The 17,321-nt window shown below is 43.7% G+C and overlaps 1 protein-coding gene across 6 annotated transcripts in view; it reads right to left on the bottom strand.

Moving 5' to 3' along the window:
• Positions 1-17,321, bottom strand: part of DPF3 (double PHD fingers 3) — a 231,301-nt gene that overhangs the window by 84,501 nt on the left and 129,479 nt on the right. For all 6 annotated transcript variants that reach the window (XR_006387043.1, XR_006387044.1, XM_044271694.1 and 3 more), the window contains 2 exons: positions 7,404-7,528; positions 1,135-1,230 (listed from right to left, as the gene is read on the bottom strand). Coding sequence is in view for 4 of the 6 variants with exons in the window: in XM_044271694.1 (XP_044127629.1) it covers positions 1,135-1,230; positions 7,404-7,528 (221 nt within the window). In the remaining 2 variants the exon portion in view is untranslated. The remainder of the gene's footprint in view (positions 1-1,134; positions 1,231-7,403; positions 7,529-17,321) is intronic.

The raw sequence follows: 17,321 nt of genomic DNA, 5'->3' as shown, positions 1-17,321 counted from the left end.
CCCAAATATAGTGCCCTGGTAGATGCCCTCAGTGTCCCCCATAATTTGCAAGTATAAAATACCCCTTCTTAGTGCCCTCCCATAGATGAGCCTATAGTACTCCTCTCTCCCCTTCCCCATAGTACCTACCATAATGTGCCCCAGTATAAAATGCCCCTTCTTTGTGGCCTCAGTAGAAGCCCCCATAGTGCAACCCAATAATGTACCAGTAAAAAGTGCCACCAATAATGTGTCAGTAAGAAGATCCCCCATAGATGCCCCCACAGTGCCCCCTAATAATGTGCCAGTAAGATGTGCCCCCATAGATGCCCCTCAATCATGTGCCAGTAGTAGTACCTAATTAAAAAAAAAAACACTTATACTTACCTCCATCAGGCTGGCAGCGATGCGATGTAGGCCTCTTCCAGCCTGTGTCCCGCGCTGTACAGCTCAGGCGGAGCGATGCCTCTCCCTCCCCTGCCCCGCCGCAGCACATCCATCTGTATCGCTGTCCTGAGGAAGGCAGCTGCCCCTTTTGCTCCGTGTTAAAGACTGCTCTGGGCAGCCATTAGTCTAGTAACTATAAATATACTAGTCTACAACAAAGGTGAAGGACACACGTGTTTAAAGAGCACTGTTTTGACTTGCACACCTTTTATTTTTAAAGTTGGAATCTAATAGTATATTTAATCTATAAGTATATTTTATTTAATTATTAGAGGAAGGCAGATTTAAAAATTTTATGTTGCGTTTAAACATAATTTACGTAATAGTATTGCCATAAAAAGACATATTTCTGTACCAGATAACAGAAAATAACCCATTATACTTCTAACTTCTTTTTAAAAGGCTGATCAGTCAAAATGTTGAATGTCTGTACTCTTTACAAGAAGAAACTGTAAATGATGGACTAGATGCTATAGATTTGCCAAACAAATGGTTTGGTTTCTGTTTTACTTTCAAAACTCAGATTAGTAGGAACGACACAGATCCCATTATCCTTGAATTTTGACAATAATTTGCTTACATTATGTAGCCATACGTTTTTCTTTAAATGATGAGATTTAGTTTAGAAAAGATTTGCCCAGGATGGGCTCATGGACATGAAGATATTGATCATAAAAAATGTGCTTCCAAAAATAATGGCTCTCTTACCCGTCCCCTGCTCCGGTTCTTTCTTTTTGGAAGCTCCTCTTCAAAGTCATCATCACCATTTGCATCATCTGCATTTTCATCATTTTCTAAAACCCTCTGAATAAATGCCACAAGATGGTAAATTACACGAGTACACAAGTGTACTATGAAAACAAATCCAATCACACTGGTAGGGTTATGGACATGGACAAAACAACTAAATTATAAATGTGTATTTTAAAATAAAAAACTGAAACTTTAAAATCAGCTTATAACTTTTTTGCATTGGTTTTCCTGGGTGTAGATATCTGCTACATGGCGCCCCCTGGTGTTTTTATATTCCTCCTCCAAACGTGTACATAACATGTTCAATGCTAGAGAGAAGAAGCTAATTCTAAGTGGCCGGCCTGCACAAACAGCAGGAATCACTCTGTCACCTGTGTACAAGAGGATCGGGCAGTGTGACTGATCTACTTAGCATGTGTGACCTCTGGCACTGGACACACTCGGAGAGATTTATTATAGCTGTATGAACTGGTGCAGAAAATGTGACTTTAAAAAAAAAAAATCTCTCTGTGACAATAGCGCTACTTTTCAAAAAAGTGGGCAGGACTGCTACGGCCTGACTCATTTAACAACATGTGCACCATTAAACTGGTCACCATCACACCAGAGATCTACTCCAGGTCCTGGCAGGAGAAGAACTCAGTTATGGTACATAGGCGGCCCGATATGCACCACAATTAATAGGCACCTCATGACAGTGCAAGTTAAAGGGGTTCTGCACCTTCATTTAACTAATAAACTATCCTCTGGATAGATCATCAGCTTCTGATCGGCGGGGGTCCGACACCCGGGACCCCCGCCCATCAGCTGTTTGAGAAGGCAGCGGCGCTCCAGCAGCGCCGCGGCCTTCTCACTGTTTACCGCCGGGCCGCCCGCCCACTGACGTCACGACTTGTATCAACTAGATTGGGAGCGGCTAAGCTCCATTCAAGTGAACAGAGCTTAGCCGCGCCCACTCTAGTTTATACAAGTCGTGACGTCAGTGGGCGGGCGGCCTGGCGGTAAACAGTGAGAAGGCCGCGCCGCTGCTGGAGCGCCGCTGCTGGAGCGCCGCTGCCTTCTCAAACAGCTGATCGGCGGGGGTCCCGGGTGTCTGACCCCCGCCGATCAGAAGCTGATGATCTATCCAGAGGATAGATCATCAGTTAAATGAAGGTGCAGAACCCCTTTAAATTAAGACCAGTGTACACAATGCTGGTCTTAATAAATCTCCTCCCTTAGGTGGACATTCTGAGAGGAGATCAAAAGAACACCAGGGGCTGCTATATTAAGTATGTAAGAGCAACTTTGAAAACTTGCTACATTTTGTTTGATCTAACAGAGTAAATGAATACTTATTTGTGGGACAACCTCTTAACCCCTTCAGGAACCTGCCATTTTTCACCTTAAGGACCAGGCCATGTTTCGCAAATCTGACATGTGTCACTTTATGTCGTAATAACTTTAAAACACTTTTACTTATCCAAGCCATTCTGAGATTTATCGTCACATATTGTACTTAATAAAAGTAGTAAATTTGAGTCAAAATATGTAATTAGCATTTATAAAAAAAATACCAAATTTACCCAAAATTTTGAGGGGGAAAAAAAAAAAATCGCAATTTTAAAAATTTTGATTTCTCTGCTTTTAAAACAGATAGTGATACCTTCTAAAATAGTTATTACCGTACTTTACATTTCACAAATATCTACTTCATGTTTGGATAATTTTGTAAATTACATTTTCTTTTTTTTTGAGGGGGGACGTTAGAAGGCTAAGGCTACTTTCACACTTGCGTTCGGAGCGGATCCGTCTGGTGTCTGCACAGATGGATCCGCTCCTATAATGCAGACGATGGGATCCGTTCAGAACAGATCCGTCTGCATTATAGTTTAGAAAAAATTCTAAGTGTGAAAGTTGCTCAGACGGATCCGTCCAGACTTTACATTGAAAGTCAATGGGGGACGGATCCGTTTGAAATGGAGCCATATTGTGTCAACTTCAAACGGATCCGTCCCTATTGACTTACATTGTAAGTCTGGACGGATCCGTTTGCCGCCGCACGGCCAGGCGGACACCCGAACGCTGCAAGCAGCGTTCGGGTGTCCGCCTGCTGAGCGGAACGGAGGCCAAACGGTGCCAGACTGATGCATTCTGAGCGGATCCACATCCACTCAGAATGCATTAGGGCAGTACGGATGCGTTCAGGGCCGCTTGTGAGAGCCTTCAAACGGAACTCAATATTTATTACCCTGATTCTGTAGTTTACAGAAACACCCCATATATGGTCGTGAAATGCTGTACAGGCACACGGCAGGGCGCAGAAGGAAAGGAACGCCATATGATTTTTGGAGGGCAGGTTTCAATGGGATAATTTTGAGTTGCCATGTCACATTTGAAGACCCCTGATGCACTCAGTAGAAACTCCCAAAAAAGTGACCCCATTTTGGAAGCTAGGGGTTAAGGTGGCAGTTTTGTTAGTACTATTTTAGGGTAAATATGATTTTTGGTTCCTCTATATTACACTTTTTGTGAGGCAAAGGGAAAAAAAATAGCTGTTTTGGCACAGTTTTTGTTTTTTACAATGTTCATCTGACAGGTTAGATCATGTGCAATTTTTATAGAGCAGATTGTTACAGACGCAACAATACGAAATATGTATTTGGTTCTTTGTTTTAGTTTTACATAATAAAGCATTTTTTATAAAAATTATTTTTTGAGTGTCAAAATACTCTAAAAGCCATATTTATTTTTATTTTTTGGGCGAGTGTCTTATGTAGTGTCACATTTTTTCGATGATGGTTTGATTGGTACTATTTTGGGGTGCATATGACTTTATCGCTTGGTGTACTTTTTGTGATGTAAGGTGACAAAATTGATATTTTTTTTTTTTTACGGTGTTCACCTGAAGGGTTAGATCATGTGATATTTTTATACAGCAGGTTCTTACAGACGCGGCAATACCTAAAATGTATACTTTTTTTTATTTATTTAAGTTTCAGACAATAAATTAATTTTTAGAACTAAAAAAAAAAATCATGTTTTAGTGTCTCCATATTCTGAGAGCCATAGTTTTTTTTATTTTTTGGGCAATTGTCTTAAAGGGGTTCTGCACTTTCAATTAACTGATGATCTATCCTCTGGATAGATCATCAGCTTCTGATCGGCGGGGGTCCGACACCCGGGACCCCCGCCGATCAGCTGTTTGAGAAGGCAGCGGCGCTCCAGCAGCGCCGCGGCCTTCTCACTGTTTACCGCCGGGCCGCCCGCCCACTGATGTCACGACTTGTATCAACTAGAGTGGGCGCGGCTAAGCTCTGTTCACTTGAATGGAGCTTAGCCGCGCCCACTGTATTTGATACAAGTCGTGACGTCAGTGGGCGGGCGGCCTGGCGGTAAACAGTGAGAAGGCCGCGGCGCTCCTGGAGCGCCGCTGCCTTCTCAAACAGCTGATCGGCGGGGGTCCCGGGTGTCGGACCCCCGCCGATCAGAAGCTGATGATCTATCCAGAGGATAGATCATCAGTTAATTGAAAGTGCAGAACCCCTTTAAGTATGGTATAATTTTTGCGGGATAAGATGACTGTTTGTTTGGTACTATTTTGGGGGGCATACGCCTTTTCGATCACTTGGTGTTGCACTTTTTGTTATGTAAGGTGACAAAAAAAAGGTTGTTTTACCACAGTTTTATTTTATTTTTTCTATGACGTTTAGATGAGGGGGTGGATCATGTGATATTTTTATAGAGCCGGTCGTTATGGATACGGAAATACCCAGTATGTCTGTTTTTTTCTTACAATTTTCTGTGTTTTATTTTGGGAAAGGTTTTTTTTTTTTTTACTTGAAACTTTTTTTTTTATTATAAATTTTTTTTTACTTTTTATTTTTTGTTTCACTCTGGGACTTCAACTTCTGGGGTCTCATCCCCTCTGCAATGCATTACAATACAACCTGTATTGTAATGCATTGGCTGTCAGCTTTTATGCTGACAGCCTTGCCTGTGAGACCCAGCCTAAGGGGCTGGATCTCACAGGCTTCCATAGAAGGCAAGCCCCAATGCCTATGGAAGGCATTGGGCTGCCTTCTCGGCCATCGGGTCCCCGCGCTGAACCCATAGCCACCACGAACCCTCTGCATGCCAGCTTTGACTGCGGCATACAAGGGGTTAATACACCGGCATCTGTGTTTTCACCGATGCCGGCATATGCAGCAGGGGCCCTGCTGTCAGTGATTGCTGGGATCAGGCAGGAGCAGCTCCTGCACCCGCCCGGTCTGCCCACCAAACATGTACGGCGCTGGTCTTTAAGTCACATCCACCAGCGCCATACATGTACGGCTCGAGTCCTTAAGGAGTTATGGGTGCAGCAAATGTTCACCTTTTTTTTTTTGTTTTTTTTTACTCCCTGCCTTATTTTTCTATTCACAAAACTGCAATTCCATCCTTGTTCTACAGGCTTAATATTTACGGCATTCATTGGGCAGTAAAACTGATATGTTACCTTTATTCTGCCGATCAGTACAATTACAGAAATACCAAATTTATATAGTTATTGGTATTAACGCCGTTGGTTTAATGCTTAAAAAAAATACTGTATATATCGCATATGGTGATGGAAATTATTTTTTTTCCTGTGGAGCTGTGTCAGAGCTCTTTTTGCAGGGTGATCTGTAGTTTTTATTCATACCTTTTTCAGTTCTGTATAATTTTTTTTATCACTTTTTATTCAAAAACAGACAAAGCAGCAAAAAAAAAAAAAAGCGATTTCATACATTTTGGTTTTTATCCCGCTGTGGGCATGGATGTGGCAATTTCAGTTAAAAATAGGGAAAGAGGGTGAATTGATTTTTTTTATACTTTTAAACATTTTTTTTTACTATGTAGTTGTTAAAGAGGACCTTTCATGGGTTCAGACATTATAAAATAACTAACAGGTCATGTAGGGCACTGTGCACGGATGATATATTGCTTACTAGTTTGTCTGGGCGCCGCTCCGTTCGCCTGCTGTGCCCCCCCTGCAGTTTTCCCAGCTGATGTGCTAATGAATAGCATTGGTACGGGGAGGGGACTGCCCCGTTTCTCAATGGGCGTCTCCTTCTCCCTGGCTGTAGCGCGGTCCAATCACAGTGGAGAGCGTTACAGCCAGGGAGAAAGTGAGTTGTTTTTTTGTTTTTTTTCTCCCATTGAGAAACAGGGCAGTCTCCTCATCCCTATACCGTTGGTATTCATTAGCACACCAGCCGAGAAAACTGCAGGGGGGCACAGCGGGTGAACGGAGCGGCGCCCAGACAAACTAGTAAGCAATATTACATCTGTGCACAGTGCCCTACATAACCTGCTAGTTATTTCATAATGTCTGGACCCATGAAAGGTCCTCTCCTTAAGATTGCTTATACTGGTAAAATCACTGTGTTTCTATAAAGCCCTACCATAGTCAAGACCCAGTAGAAACTTGCTATAGAGCTCAGAAGATATCGGGCTGTCATAGCAACTGAACGGCTCCCACGATCTCGTAGCAGGGGAACGTTTGGTCACCAGAAGCAGCTTTCTTCCAGTAAATGACTCATCAGATGCCATGGTCACAATAAACCATGGCATCTGAGGAGTTAAATGCACAATTTTGTGGAACTGATGCGAACCCGTTCATTTCATCCACAGATCCCCCTATAACAGTGTCCGTCATCCACAGATCCCCCCATAACAGTGTCCGTCATCCACAGATCCCCCCTATAACAGTGTCCGTCATCCACAGATCCCCCCTATAACAGTGTCCGTCATCCACAGATCCCCCCTATAACAGTGTCCGTCATCCACAGATCCCCCCTATAACAGTGTCCGTCATCCACAGATCCCCCCCATAACAGTGTCCGTCATCCACAGATCCCCCCCATAACAGTGTCCGTCATCCACAGATCCCCCCCATAACAGTGTCCGTCATCCACAGATCCCCCCCATAACAGTGTCAGTCATCCACAGATCCCCAGTAATAGTGCCATCCACAGACCACCATTAGTTCCAAACCCACAGCACACCTTTTGGTTAAAAATGTTTTTTTTCTTATTTTCCTCCCCAAAAACCTAGGTGCGTCTTATGGGCCGGTGCGTCTTATAGGGCGAAAAATACGGTACATGCTCTCCTGTACATATAATATTTTTCTTGTGTCTGCTGTTACATATTTAAAAATTGCCATATATTACAAAAAAGAAACAATGTAGCACTTTTTCAGCTTTCACTCAGTAACAGTTTACCTGAATTTCTTGTAGACTGTCCTCATCTCTGAGGTCTTTCTTTTCTAGTCCTTCACCCCGTAGAAGGGCTTCTAGTGTGGTACCCTCCGACATAACGTTGTCTTTCCGCAAAGGGAAGTCTACATCTGTAACAAAGGAGGATGCGCAAATAAGCAGTCATATACTTTCTTTATAAAGTCCTATATGAGAAGAAATTCTAAACGGTTAAAGGGGTTCTCTGGGTTTGGGCTGAACCCGAATATGACCCCTTTATTCTTTTACTGCATATGAAAGGAGCATCCAAGCATTTCCTTGCTCCGATTGTCCACCCAGCGCGAGCCGGTGACGTACCGGGTTTCAAATCACTATACTAAGCGGACACTTCTGCTTACCAGTGAGTCTGGTGATGTCACCTGCACAAATGGGTGGTCTATAGCACTGCCGTAGGCTGTTTTGGAGGTGTGTACTATGCAAAGTAGCATAGTACTCGCCACCACAACAACCTAGGACAGCGCTATAGACCAACCATTTGTGCCGGTTACATCACCAGGCTAACTGGCAGGCGAAAGTCCCGTCTTAGCATAGTGCTGCGACGCCCGGTACGTCACCCGCACAAAACAAACAGTGTCGTCACGTGTGGCAAGGAGGGAGCATCGAAGCAAGGAAATGCTCCATTACTCCTCTCATATGTATTAAAAGTATAAAGAAGAGGTTATATCCAGGTTCAGCTCTGAACCCGAAGAACCCCTTTAACTTATTGGGTGGTTGCAGCGAGGCATTTATATAAGAGTAGCTGAATATTTGCAGAACAATTTATATGGAACTTTTTATGTCATATAAATCTTTGGTTAGACAATAATTAGAATTAATGTTGTAGTTTCAAGCTCTTGGGCTCTGAGCAAATGTTTGTTTCTGGCCTTACCACCTAACCAGGATTTCTATAGTGCTTTTCATGATGTCATAAAAAAAAACACCATACAGGGGCTTTCCAGGATTACAAGTGTCCTGTTACAAGGGAATGGAAAGAAACTGCAATACCAAGCACAGCCACTACAGGTGTGCATGTGTATGGAGCACACTGTATGCAATTAAAGAGAACATGTCACCACAAAATGTGGTGCAATCAGCGGCAGCATTTTATAGAGCAGGAGGAGCTGAACACATTTATTCCCCGTTTTTTGATAGAAAAGATTCAGCGAGATGTTAATTTATACTTTTAAATCTCTCTTCTTTCTGAGCTCAGTTGTACACAGGGGCTGTCTTTATCAGAGACTGATAGCATTCTGTGTGAGTATACAGAGATAGCTGTCAGTCGCTGATATCTGTATATGAGGAGGTGGTATCACTGATTGAAAGTATTCCCTGTGTAAGTGTGTATACAGAGATAGCTGTCAGTCACTGATATCTGTACACGGGGGTGGTGTTATCAGGGATATCAGTCTCTGACTAAGTGTGTATACAGAGATAGCTGTCAGTCACTGATTGTTGGACACAGGGGAATGCTCAACTTCAAAAACAGCTGAGGTTTATATTTATAAATTACAAGTTTTGATCAAACTTTTTCCACAGAACTATGGTATCTCACAAAAGCGAGTACACTCCTAAAAAAAAATTTGTAAATATTTTATTCTGTCTTTTCTTGGGACAACACTGAAGATCTGACACATTGATACAATGTGCACAGCTTGTATGACATTGTAAATTTGCCCTCAAAATAACACAACTCACAGCCATTAATGTCTAATCCGCTGGCAACAAAAGTGAGCTCACTCCTAAGTGAACATGGCCAGATTGTGCCCAAAGTGTCAATATTTTGTGTGGCCACCATTATTTTACAGCACTGCCTTAACTCTCTTGGGCATGGAGTTCACTACAGCTTCACGTGTGCTGTCCGCATCCGCACTTCCATTCCGCGGCCCTGCAAAAAACATAGAACATGCCCTATTCTTGTCCATTTTTGTGGAGAAGAATAGGTATTTCTATCATAGGGAATATGTTCCGATACGCAACATGTGGAATGTACGTGGCAGGTATCTGTTTTGTGGTCCCCAAAAACGGATATGGTCGTGTGAATGGACTATTATGCCGACTGGATGTTTAATGTGTTGTTTCAATATGTACTGTAACAATGCTTCAAAATAATATATGTGCAGTGGCGATTAGAGAATTAGAGAACAACACACAATTTCCAAAATGTCAAGATCATAGTGTAGTCCTATGTGAATATATCCTAACATGAGTAAAATAGCAGTACTTTAAGATTATTTCATAAATTGTATTTATTCTAAAGCACAGAATAAAAATGTAAATGAGATAATTGAAAAGGAACTCTGGTCATAATTAGAGAACACTTTCAGATACCTGCAGGTTATTGGTGTTAATCTGGCAACTGGTGTTGATTTCCTTAATGATCTGACAAACCCTATGTAACTGGCAGCCTAACTTTCCAGTTTTCACTGACTGACAAAATGGTGCGCCGTTCCAAAGTGACTGAAACCCTCCGGCAGCAGGTTGTCCAGATGAAGGCCAAAGGGGTGACCCCATCAGCCATAGCAAGAGAAGTTGGTCGTTCCAAGTCTGTGATTTCTAGAATATTGCATCTTTACATCATAAACTCATTCAAGTCCCCCAAGAAGGCTGGTCACCCTCGAAAGACAAATGCAACAGAGGACAGGATAATGCGAAGAATCTCCATGGGTAATCGTTTCGACACTGCAGCTGGAATTGCTCGCCAGTTCAGCACTGAACAGGTTAAGGATCTCTCTAGTTTAAGAGAATTTGGACTGAAAGCCCACTCTGCAGTGGCCAAACCTCTCATTAGCAGAAAGAATCAAAAGGCTAGACTTTGCTGAGGAGCATGTTGTGTGGACAGAGGAGAAGTGGCCCAGAGTTCATTTTAGTGATGAAAGCAAGTTTAATTTATTAGGGTCTGATGAGAAACATTATGTTCATTGACAAATTGAGGAAAGACTGAACCCAAAGTGTGTAAAGAAGTCAGTGAAAGGTGGAGGAGGAAGTGTCATGGTTTGGGGAATGTTTTCTGCAGCAGGAGTTGGACCTCTCATACAGCTACATGGCAGAGTGAATGCAAGTGTGTATGAGAACCTTCTTCAACAACACATGGTTCCTTCCTTGCGTTCATCACTCAATCAGCCGGCAATCTTCATGCAGGACGATGCCCCCGTCACACAGCAAAACGGGTAAAGCAGTTCCTTGAAACTGAAAACATTGAACCAATGAAATGGCCGGCCCAGAGTCCTGATCTAAACCCAATAGAAAACCTCTGGAAAACCCTTGGTGACAAAGTTATGGTCAAGAAACCCACACCAGTCACAGAACTGTTGAAGAGACTGGAAGAAGAGTGGAGCAAAATCCCACCAGAGCGAGAGACAAGTGATGTCCGATGGCCGCAGGTGTGCTGAAGTCATTCACAGCCAAGGGCCTATATACTGATTGGTGACCGGTGTAACCTTCAGAAAATGTAGTTAGAATCTTTTTCTCTGCTAGTCATTGCTGTTCTCTAATTATGATCATCAGGTTTTTTGAAAAATAAAGGTTTTATGTTGATATACTTAGGTTATTTTGGAAAACACTAATGGCATGGTGTACCCCTTACAAAAAATCCTTCAAATGATGATCAAATGATGATCAATGTAGATTACATTATTTATGAAAAAATGAAGAGTTCATAAATTGTTCTCTAATTTTGATCGCCAGTGTATATTAAAAGGCTGCCCTGTGAAATTCCATTGTTATTGCATACTCCCCTTGATACTTGCTTGGCTGTTACTGCTGTTTACTTATGCTCTATCGTAATTTCCACCCACAGGCAGCATTCTGGTGCACATGTGAGGCCCGGGCTATATCAGCCAGTCTTGGGTGGGGCTCAGAGCTCTCTGCCTCCTCCCATTGTATGCATGGTCACATGCTGGAGGTTACTGGGTGATTGATTTGAGTCGGACCTTGCGCACCTGTAATTCGCCCACTGGCTCCTGGTATTGCCCATACGGCCCAGGTAGGTTTAGCGTTAGGTTCCCGAGCTACTTGAGAAACCTTGGCGTGGTGCTCGGGCTCAGACATGTCCTCCAAGCAGGATATGTTGGCTAATTCTCAATTTTACACCAGTATGAGGGTTAGTATAACCGCATAGTGCACCTGTCTGTTTTTGTTATGTTATGTTATTTTGACTGCTTATCACATCCACACAATTGCTATCTTGTGTAGAATGTCCATTGTGGTACTTGTGGTCCGCTGCAGGCATCCTCCATTGTATGCATTTTTGCTGGGGATTGCCATTAGCAACGGGCCACAAGTGCAGGATCTGCCCCCCCAGTATAGATGCACCACTGCATATGGGGTTGAGCACTTCCTGCTTTTTAATACCACGCCAATTTGTAGTTTGTATCTATCGTAATTTCACCTGGTGACACTAGAAGTGATAAAACCTATAAACTGCCTGAAGGAAGTACCGGTTGCAGAATGCTGCATGCTGACAGGAGCACAGACAGCTGTGGATGGTAACAATCAGTCCACATTGATGACATGACACAAGAGATTTTTGAGAGTGCGGTGTCACACCCGGCGCAGGCGCATTGAGGATGGAGCGGCCGAGCGAGCGCCTCTCAGTGCGCCTGCGCCGATTGAAGACAGGTACGGCGCAGGCGCGATATTTTGAATTCAAACAGGGCCAGCAGAGAACGATTCCATTCCCTGGCCCTATCAATCAACATGCGGAGGGGGCGTCTTTAGGATCGGAGGATGCGGCTGCTACCAGCAAGTAGCCGCCCTACTTGCTGGTAGCAAGGTAATTTGCATATTTTACAATTACGTTTTTAACAAATTCTACTGAACAGAAATGATTATTTAGCTTATGTATGCAGAAATCGCACTATAGGGATAAGTAAACAAAAAAAAAAAAAAAATTAAGTGGGGTGACAGAAGCCCTTTAACGGCAATATATCAATGCATGGTATATGCGATCCATGGGGGACATTTACTGAGATGGCTTTACATGCTGGTCTTAGTTGCTCCCCCTCCTGCGCTGCTGTATATAAATTAGGCACATATATGGCAGTCTGTGGACCTGTCTGAAAAATTACGCCAGGCCCTGACTGGTATGGTTTTTCATCTACTTTTTTCACCTGTGTCCAGGCGAAAAAGTAGTAAACTTCCTGGGGCGGAGTTCAGGAAAAGCCCCCTTTCCACCCATCTTTTGTACTTTGCGTAAAAACGCTTGTGCAACCAAATTTTGTCACACAGGTATTAAAATAGTCGCAAAAATACCCTTTGCGGCTATTATTATGCCAGACGACCTTTAATAAATGATCCCCCATGTCTTTTTCTCTACAGTCTGCAAGGAAATGTGGTCTCATAACTCACCCTTCTCTGTAGTACCCAGTTTCTCAATCAGTTTGTGGTTGAGTAAATGCCATTTCTCAGTCACCCTCTGTTTTATATCATTAGTATGACCTTTTAGGCGCCTTCCAATAATATAGTACCTATACACTCAGTACAATGGTGTCACATTACTTTGCCTTCCAGCAATGGTTTTCAGTCCTCCACTAAATGTATGATGTTAAAACCTTTATAGAATAAAAACTGATCTTTTATCTTTGAAAATCTATAAAATATTTTAGAGGTAAACTTGCTCAACCAGTAGCTGAAGTGTCTAATCCGAGTGCTAGAGGAAGGCAAAGAAAGGTGCAGGTTTAATGCTGAGGTCTGGATCATGGAGGACAGAGGAGCTGGTCTTGTGCCTGTCCCCTGCATTGCAGGGGTGTGAGGGCAAACTGGTTCTATTTTAGCAGTACAGGCATATTGTAAGATGTTTTTTTACTGTGGTGGTGTCTTATGGGTGCGCCATGGCTGGTATTGTTATGGAGACTTAGCCTGCACACGTGTAACTATTCTTCTCTAAGCAATAGTACATGAGCCATCACTTAGAATTTGTCATCTGTTTTGCCATTGGCAGTAAAGTTAGAATTCATTACCTGTGTGTACGGCTATTAAAGGGTCTGTCACTAGAATTTTCAGTATTAATCTGGCTGACAGTAGCGATGTGCTAATGTCAGCTGCACCTGACTCTGCTATTCTAATGGTTATCCGTGCCCCCGTTACTGTAGAATTCTTACTTTTATAATATGTAAATGAGCCTCTAGGAGCAGGGAAGGCGTTGCTCCTGCACCTAGAGGCTCCCGTCTCCCACCTCAAGTCACGTCTTTCAAGTGTTGATGGACAGGGCCAGGCATCGTTCGCATCCTGCCTGCCCTGTGCCCTGGGGAAATCTCGCACCGTTCAGTATTCTGCGCAGGCGCGGTGAGGAAGCGTCCTTCCCTCTACATTTTTACATTGCTATGCGGAGGTTTCCACCTAGCAGGGGTCCCAGTGACGTCACTGGCTCTGATTGGCCGGCTTTAGTGCTGGCCTAGCTGTTTTACAGGCTAGGGCAGCGCTAAAGCTCACCCATTAGTGTCGGTGATGTCACCAGGCTCACTGCTGGGTGCAAGCCTCCACCTAGCATTCCCATGGAGAGCCCAGTACATCACCGAATCTCCAGAAAAAGCCTTTGCCCTGCGCGATTCAGATCTGAACCTTGACACCTGTCTAGAGTTGTACTTCTTGGTTGGTAAAAAAAAATGGCTGAACAGATCATATGACGGAGCAGAACAATGGTGACCAAACCCATACTAATCAAAGAAGAGAAGAACCCAGACATAAACACAGTTAACAGCATTAAAGGGCTTGTCCAAGAATAATTAGTTTTTAGCTAGTGTTGGCAACCAACCTCAGTAAGTGGAAGATTCATACTTACCTGCTCCCCGCTGCTACGGTTCTCGGCGATGGCTCCCGTATGTCCGTGTTCTAGTCCCCAGCTTCAGATGCAGAATGGGCATGGTCACATGCTCCACTGCAGCCAATGACTGGCCTCAGCGGTGATATACCGCCTATTCAGGCTCAGGCTACTTTCACACTAGCGTTCGGGCGGATCCGTTCTGAACGGATCCGCTCATATTAATGCAGACGGAGGCTCCGTTCAGTACGGATCCGTCTGCATTAATAACTTTAAAAAAATTCGCAAGTGCGCAAGTAGCCTGCGCGGATCCGTTCAGACTTTCAATGTAAAGTCAATGGGGGACGGATCCGCTTGAAGATTGAGCCATATGGTGACATCTTCAAGCGGATCCGTTCCCATTGACTTACATTGTAAGTCTGAACGGATCCGCACGCCTCCGCACGGCCAGGCGGACACCCGAACGCTGCAAGCAGCGTTCAGCTGTCCGCCTGTCCATGCGGAGGCAAGCGGAGCGGAGGCTGAACGCCGCCAGACTGATGCAGTCTGAGCGGATCCGCCTCCATTCAGACTGCATCAGGGCTGGACGGCTGCGTTCGGGTCCGCTCGTGAGCTCCTTCAAACGGAGCTCACGAACGGAAACCCGAACGCTAGTGTGAAAGCAGCCTCATGCGTACACCGGGACTTATACAGCAATACACAGTTACAGAGGTATTCTGCCCTAGAAGCAAAGCCATCTTGTAAAATGGCATCTGATCTTTGATTCTGTAGGTCTTCATAATGTGGCCTTACGGCGATGTTGATTACTCCGTGACAAAAAAAAAACAGGCATAATCACGAAATGGCTGAATAGAATTTTTATGAAGGTTGCCCACCATTATAGGTTCAGCAAGTCACCTTTCTAACATGGATTTCAAAACGTCTAGGGCTAATCCTTTCTTTTCCTGAGTATAAACCACCAAAAGAACAGCAGCAGAGTGCACATCCCTCTCCTTTATACAGGGGGTCATAACTGACAAGTATCATGTGTATGGTCCGCTTTAGAGCATATAACCAGTTGCATACATAACACTGCATAATAGGTGTAGGTGATTATGGGCCCCCCCCCCCCCCAAAAAAAAAAAATCTAGATTATTTAAACTTTATGGATAATTATTGGTTATAATCTTCATTATCATCTTTTCTTGTTAAATTAAGAGTTTCTGTCTGTTTCAGGCCTCATGCACAGAACCATAGTTTTGGTCCAGATCAGATGCGGACCCATTCATTTCAGCGGGACCGCAAAATGGCTGCATGCTGTCTGCACCTCCGTAATTTTAATACATAGCACCTCACAGATTTTGGGATGTTTTTGAGAACAAAGCTTTAAATTAAAAAAAACAAGGATGCATGAGGCTAAATCACTGAAGAATAAATTAGGAACTAGGTTGGACTCCTTTTGTTCTATCAATAACATGGATGAGGGAGGGAAGAGGCTGCTGGAAGATTGATCACCACTGATGCACACTGAGCACAGTGATCAATAGTGGCTCCCTCTCCTCATCTGCCCTGGGAAGCGTCCAATCTCCAGGCTGTGGCGGCTGACATGCCATTTATAAAAGGCAGCAGCTGCAAGAGCAGGGGCTCCGGCACTCTTTCTGGAGGAACACATATATTTTCTGTGCACCTGGCAGCTGGAATTATGCTGTACAAATTGAATATGAAGAAGTGAATGGTCACATCTATTCTAAAGATGCACAGATGTTTTCATACCCCATAAAAAAAAATGTTCTTTTTGCCAAATCCTGCATATATGCCCTCTCACAGATGAAGACAATATAGCAGTTCTTCCTAATATATAAGACAGGTCAAGGTAAACCAGGAAAGCAACAAAAAAAAAATTTGACCTTTCAGCAGATTTTGCTTAAAAGCATGATTACTTTGTATTTTAAACGTTTCATTGGGTTTGCAAATGATTTTAAGTGCATTCTGGGAAAGAGCGGTGTTGTCAAGGTCACAATGGCTGCCTGCCACTTTCAGTGTAAGGCAGGATTAGGCAGGCCATGGCCGGCAATTTAGCCCTCAGCTCTGTGGAATAGGATTGGACACATAAATCCTTCCGTACGGATGCTGCCACTGCATATTGAACGTAGTCCAGCAGGAGGAACCTTAATTGCAAGATATCCAGGGAAGAGGAGACACAGAGCACAATCTGTTTAACCCCTTCCTGGACAGTGCGATAATAGTATGTTGAGGCAAGCATGTAGTTCTTACACTACACTGTACTATTAACAGCTGGAGAGCTGTGTCTGGGCCATCCGCAGCTGGGGTGCCAATGGGTTGCCACTGCAGACCGGGCACCTAAAAATGCCCCCCAGATCTGCGATGTACGAGAGACTATTAGGTAATACTGACCGGCTTAATATAGGCACAAGGCACAGTATACAGTACTGCAGTGTATTAACGAAGTACCGTTACATAATTTTATTAGCTGTCTTCCCCTTCAGTTATTGGGATTATTGACAGGGGGTGGTTTTGATCGTTTAAGGACTGCCACATTTAACCCCTTCCTCTACCCAGATGTAACTGTACCTCTTCGAGCTTGCTGCATTAGGAGGGCTGCTGTACAGGATGCTGCTTGCAAAAGTGTCTTCTTGCTAGTCGCATAAAAAAAAATCAGGAATTAGAAGCAAGTTAGTCCGTCTCAGTAAGTACTTTACTTTCCCATAACTGTTCTCTGTGGTTGTAACTTGGATAATGGCTAGTCAGATTGGAAGTTTTATTTGGTGCACATTTTGCCACATATATACACAATTGGAGCAGGAGGTCCATGGTGAATTACGTCAAGACAGATGTCAGCATGTTGCCCATCTGGACGCTTGCATTAGACATCAGGAAGAACAGGATTCAGCACTAAGGGGGATGACAATCTTAGAAGAAGCATGCTGGTTACTGAGCAAGAGGTTATTGGGGTAGAAATGGAGGTCAGAATCAGGAGGAGCAGGTAGGTAGCTGTGTTAATGTAGTCAGAGGGAGTAAAAAGGGGTCCACGAAAAGGAAGGCCTTTTTCTGTGCTCCCAAGTGAAATTGCCAAGTTGGGTGATGATGCAAGGGTGTTTGCCTAACAGCCGGAAGGATAGCCCAGCTAGTAGTCGGAGGATGGTAGTGCA

Source organism: Bufo gargarizans, chromosome 11 (genome assembly GCF_014858855.1).
Source record: "Bufo gargarizans isolate SCDJY-AF-19 chromosome 11, ASM1485885v1, whole genome shotgun sequence".
Taxonomy (NCBI): Eukaryota; Metazoa; Chordata; class Amphibia; order Anura; family Bufonidae; genus Bufo; species Bufo gargarizans.
The sequence above is the reverse complement of the archived record's forward strand: the minus strand, read 5'-3'. Positions and strand labels throughout refer to the sequence as shown.